Genomic DNA, 6,000 nt, shown 5'->3' with positions numbered 1-6,000 from the left:
ATGATTATGTATAATAAAGATATCCATTCAAAATATAAAATTTTCTGTCGAAAACAAATTATTTTGTTTATCATGTAACCATATAATTAGTATGGAATTTTATTTAAAAGGTAACTAATTTATTTATTTAATAAACGATTTAATAATTAATAAATCAATGCCTAACTAAAATATTATATATCTAAATCTCCAACTATTTAATTAAATTTTATGCACAAAGGTTGTCGTTGAATAACAAGAATTTAAAAGAGAATTTGTCAATTGATTATTTTCTAAAAAGGCTTCAATGTTATTCTAGGTTGAGGGGTACAATAGGTCAATAAAATAAATAAATAGTGATACTCAATCATTTACGAAGCAACATCCTTTTAATTTTTTCTAAATATTGTGAAGCTTGAAACAGTCCGAACAAGTTTATCGAAACTGTCACAGTTGAAACCTAGCTTAATTTTTTGGATCTGTTTAACCAGTGGCGTAGCGTGGGGGGAGGGCAAAGGAGATCGTGGGCCCCGGGCAGTAAGTCCCAATTTCTTGGAATTTGTACCAGTGTTTAAGATATTATTGCCTTGTTTCGTAAAAATTCACGGTACATTAACCCCTAGATTTACAAATTTATTTATCAGTATTAAGAAGTGATCTTAATAGGAATGATGACCTACTAAAGGACTCTATGTCGCCGTCTATAGTCATTTGCAGGTAATTGCAGTATTTTAAATATCCATTGATGGAGACTTACTGTGACTTCCTTGATATGTAGTTTTCAATCAATTGTAACGCATCTAATGCAAAACAGAAGTGTCCCAAAAGTTTCTGTAGTTTGTCCAAATGAAAATGTTACAGCCTATCATGAATTTTGTGTACAGAAAAGCTAGCAAGATACGTGATTAACAACAGAAAATTCTGAATTAGTTGATAAGACGATTAAACATTTACGATTTGAATTGAATATCATCAAAAATAAAGTAGATCAAACGTGACGAATTAACGTGTTATTTTTCAGAGTGTAATGGTAGCAGAATGTCGTGCGGCCCCTTACTTGACCGTGCGGTCTGGCTCGAATTCAATATCGAACTCTCTTCAATCGCTCACTTTCTTTTCTCTCTTTCTCGTCAAATTCTACTTCCAGCGTCTGTAGCGTTGGAGCGCCATAGCGAGCTCTGTAAGCAGATAACAGAACTAGCAGGCGTCCTCCACGGCAACCGCTCTTTTGTTTTTTACTTTAATTTAACCCATTCTTAAATATATTTATCATTGCTATTGTTATTTACTACCACATTTGGTTTGTTCTATACCTATTATCATTTTATAATATCCTCAACGCAATGACTAAAGTCACCAAGATGATCAGAAAGACAAATCCAATATCGAACGACTTTCATTAGGTTTAATTGAAAATTCATTAAATTTAGACTGTTGTAAATCATCAAATGTAAGGAATCATAAGATATTTAAGACATAATTTAGTTAAGGCGACAACATTTTGTTTTTTACTGTTGTACCAATACGTTTCCAGAAAATTTGATTTGATTTCTATAGATAGACCTATCAGAACAGCAAATATGTTTTAAATGTTTATTTACCCGAGATTCGATTTGAAATTTTCCATTAAAAATGAATAGATACATTATTCACTTGCGACACATTTCAATACAATTCAATTTTCTGATAGACATTCTAAAGTGTCAAAGTCTCTCGAATACGAAAATTTTTTTTTCCGTAATTATTGTTACTCTCCCTGTTACTGAGTTTCGTAATTATTTAATACGTTTATTTTCGTTTTCCCAGCAAGGAAACCACTTGAGCTTCTCGTTTTCTTTCTTAAATAAGTGCCTGGGTAATTATTAAATAACGTTTTCCCACATTATAGAAGAAAAATTCACCATGGTTGTAGATAAAAATATCAAAAAATTTGAGACAAAAAGAGACCAAAAATATAGCTAATACATACTAACGTTTCTCACTTTCATAAGCTTAAATGCTAATTGTGGCAGTACAAGACAAAGTATATATATTAAAAATAAGTATTTTTAACAAATAACAATTTTATTCGGTTTGGTAGCTATATTTATACACACTAGTCGATACAAAAAGAAAATTGAACGAAACGATTGGAATTGGAAGTGAAAACTCTTTTGAATTTTGATTTCTATTCGTAACGAAAGAAAAAAGTTCTTTACGAAAAAGGCTTCAAAGCTAACTCATGCCACCCCTGGAAAGCATTCGAAAGTCAGAAAGCGAATGTAAAGAAACACAAGACGTTAAAAATCCACTAAATTAGTATTCCCACGGGGTTCTGTCTGGATCAAGCCAATATGATTCTGAACTTTTTTCGTTTGAATTCTACTAGACCGTTTTGATATTTCGTCAAAAACGTTTGCGGCTTTTTGAACAGTAAAATTACTTCAGTAATAGTGTGACTCAAAGAAAATGCTGCAGCTTTTTTATAACACACATCTCATCAAGGTCAAAACATTTTTTTAACCAACTTTTAGCATAAATAAACCACAAACAGTTGTTGCGAACACTCCAATGTAAGACGCTACCTTTTTAGAGTGCAATGAAGTTGACTTTTAAGAGCTTCAAAAAAAAAATAGATATATTCCATGCGTTGATCGCGTTAGATCTCATTAATTTCGTCAAAACATAGACTAACTTTACCTCCTAGAGACACTTCATAAAACACTGTCTCTAGGGAGTATTTTTTATTTCGATTCCATTCTCTCTCGTTCAATATTGTTTAACATTAAAAAAAAAATTAACCTCAAAAAGAATTTTTAAATATGAATAAAGAAATTAATGAAAAAATTATTTCTACAATCTTGGGCAGCTTTTATAAAAAAGCGTTTTAATTAGAGAATTATTTTTTGAGAAATTCTACATTCGCCGATGCAGTTCCTGTTTTTAATTATCCTTTTGGTCAATTGTGGTTAAAACGGTCGTTTTTTTGCGGGACATTACAAAGCCAGTTTTCGTCGAAAGTGTAAAAACAAGCAGAGAGCGCGATGTTTTGTTACCGCGATCTCTAAAGGGCGTTAAACGTTTGACGTTAGAAAAAGTCCAGGTTTAATTTAACAAGCGAAAAATCGGGCTTTTGTCACAGGCTGACGAGAGAGCGGGGCACATCAGAAACTAAAGCATTTTCAATTAATTTTACTGAATAGGCCCTGGTCTGGCAACTTACGGTCGCTTAAAAAGAAATTATTTTACGTTTATGTTCATATTGGAGACTGAGCACGCCGTGGGACACAATTTCTGGATTATATTCTAATCTACTTCTGGAAGCCATTAAAATGAACACGAAATAAGGACCTTTGAGCCCGTTAAGCTCTCTTCATTTAGTTCTCCGGGTTTCCACGGCCCTCTTCGCGTGGAAGAAAGCAATTTCCGTCGAGAACCCAACAACGTACGCTTCGCATATCAGAAAAAAGTGAACAAGTTTCTTACAGAAAAAATTAATATATCCAAAGTCTAGACCCACTAATGACAAATTTATTCTGCTTGCAGCACGCTTACTTAATACTCAATGTTCCTTGTCATTCATAAAATGCCGTAGCCACTAAACAGCAACGGTTAGCTTAACTTTTCCTCATACTTTTCGAAAATTTCATTTTAACAAGATATACAACCTCGACCGATAATATAATTTATGATTTACAACAGATCATACGTTCTTAAAGTGTGTGTAATTAAGATGGAAGACATTGCGTTGAGGTATAAATATTAACGTTTATTAAAAACGTCACCAAATAGAAAAAATTTGGTTAATCACTTCCAAAGTATGATGCCAAATTTCGTTTCTATTAAGTATCTATAAGTATATTGTGAAAAGTTATTTTATACTTGTAATCTTAAATCAATGATCTTACCTCCGCGGTTTTCACTATCCGCTGGTTTGACTTGGATGGGGCGGTTCATCTGGAAAATAAAAAAGACACAATTACATTGTTTTGTACATTAAGACTCGAAAAAGTGTCAATATTTAGGTGTAAATTCCGCCCCGACAATTTTTATTCCTTCCGCTATATAACGGCGATAATCTTGCACAATCTATAAAATATTTTAAAGTCCTTTGCCCATATTTCTGCAGGAAGCCTCGTCAGATGTAGGCATTAATTTTCTAGTACATAATCACAAAAATCATTTACTCGCAAACTTCAGGGACAAGTGTCACTAAATAGTCAGTGAAAACATGAACGACATCATTAGATCTAAGATACGGAAATCCAAAAGAATCACTTAAATATAAAACTTGCTGTCTCTGATTTTGTTCTGTATTCAGTGGAAACATCAGAGATAGATACCAGGCTTGGTGTAGATGAAAACAGCAACCTTTTGTCTTTGATTTAATCAGAACAGATTGTGTTGCAGTATGAATTGCTTCTCGAAATTCACAAAAATATTTTGTGGGGTGAAAAGTGATTCACATGAATCTTTAGGCAAAAGATTTGGCACAGTTTCTAAATGCATCAGTAAACATTGGTTCCACGACAAAGCACATCTCCACCCTGAAGTATAGGCACAAAAACCTTAGACGGAATTTAAGTAGCTTTACTTGGTAATTAGTGTATTTCGGACGGATTTTACACCTACCCAAAAATGTCTTACATAAACAGAATCGGTAAAATCAAATATTAAAATGGTAGATTTGTCTCATCATCGTTTGAGAACCTTTGCTACTCGCACCTAGTCCTAGATAAAAAAATATTAAGAAGGATGATTTAAACATTATCTGGACACACTTACTGTTAAAACTCCTTGATTTATTCTGTACGAGTTTTACTAGTTTTTTTCTCAAATGCTTAATAATTTAAAGGTTCAAAAGAAAATGTTCTTTTCACATTCTCCATTCCACAGCAAAAATTAAAGCTGAAGAAAGAATGGTTTTGAAGAGTTTAAAGTCTTTCAAAAAGTTCTAGATTATAAAAAACCCAGCAAATTTAAGAAAACGTTTGGTATTGTAGTTTCACAAAATTTCGGCGATTAAGCCATTTTCAGTACATCGCAGATAATTTTTGATAATAGCATAATCACCGAAACAATTGCAAGAGTTTTTGATAAATTCTTTTGTGAAATTACAATACTAAATGTTTTCTTAAATTTGCTGAATTTTTTATAATTCAAACACGTTTCACCAAATGCCAATCAACTTATCCATCGATATTAAAATTCTCGATCATTATTAGAACAAAACAAACAAATTAGTGGAAATAAAAAGAGGAATTTAATTATCACTACCTTGTAAATAAATTACATTAATTGACGCAAAAAAATAAAATAAAATAAGGTTCGAGACAGCAAGATTTCACCGTATGCTACAATAAATTTGGTGTTTGAACTGAAGGAAATTTTGAGAATTAGAATATATTACAGCAAAAACTGCCGAAGATGAAGATGACGATCTTAAGTTGGTATGTAGTGTAGTATTTGGTTTAAATCAGGGTAAATACCGGCCAGTAGGACCACCGACAACGTCAAGTAATTCAAAATGGAGAAGAGGCGAGCAATCGAATGATAATTACTGGATAGAAGCCGGTGGTGGGTTTGCACGATCATTGGAGATGTTTAGAAATCCTCTGTAAACAGTTCGAAGGAATTCGGAGCATTTAAGGGTAATCGAATTGGAACCAATTGCACGTGAATCTCCAGTAATGAGCCTTTATGTCGCCGTGCCGCTTCCGTCATTCGTAGCTTTGCCTGGGCAACTGAATCTATGGCGATAACCGATAACATTCTACGTCTAATGGACAGCTGGTCATGAGCCTTGCTTTAATTTCCCGTCATCAAGGTAAATTAGAAATACGCGCGATCTCACGAAACCGAATTCATTGTTGTTACATTGTCCTCGGACGTTGAGTGTTGCGTGAAGATAACAGTTAATAATAGTTACATTAATGGTTTTTAACACCGCAACGCATAGTTACAATATTGTGCTGTAATCGGACAATACCGATGCAATTTATGTTAACATTGCACGATGCAATCGCGGACTTGTATTTCGAT

General features: G+C 33.1%; 1 protein-coding gene across 1 annotated transcript in view; it reads right to left on the bottom strand.

Moving 5' to 3' along the window:
* Positions 1 to 6,000, bottom strand: part of LOC108742007 (CUGBP Elav-like family member 4) — a 309,289-nt gene that overhangs the window by 22,287 nt on the left and 281,002 nt on the right. Inside the window, exon 3 of the mRNA XM_025977122.1 lies at positions 3,867 to 3,915. Within this exon, the coding sequence (XP_025832907.1) occupies positions 3,867 to 3,915 (49 nt within the window). The remainder of the gene's footprint in view (positions 1 to 3,866; positions 3,916 to 6,000) is intronic.

The sequence above is a fragment of the Agrilus planipennis genome, unplaced genomic scaffold (genome assembly GCF_000699045.2).
Source record: "Agrilus planipennis isolate EAB-ADULT unplaced genomic scaffold, Apla_2.0 scaffold254, whole genome shotgun sequence".
Lineage (NCBI taxonomy): Eukaryota > Metazoa > Arthropoda > Insecta > Coleoptera > Buprestidae > Agrilus > Agrilus planipennis.
The sequence above is the reverse complement of the archived record's forward strand: the minus strand, read 5'-3'. Positions and strand labels throughout refer to the sequence as shown.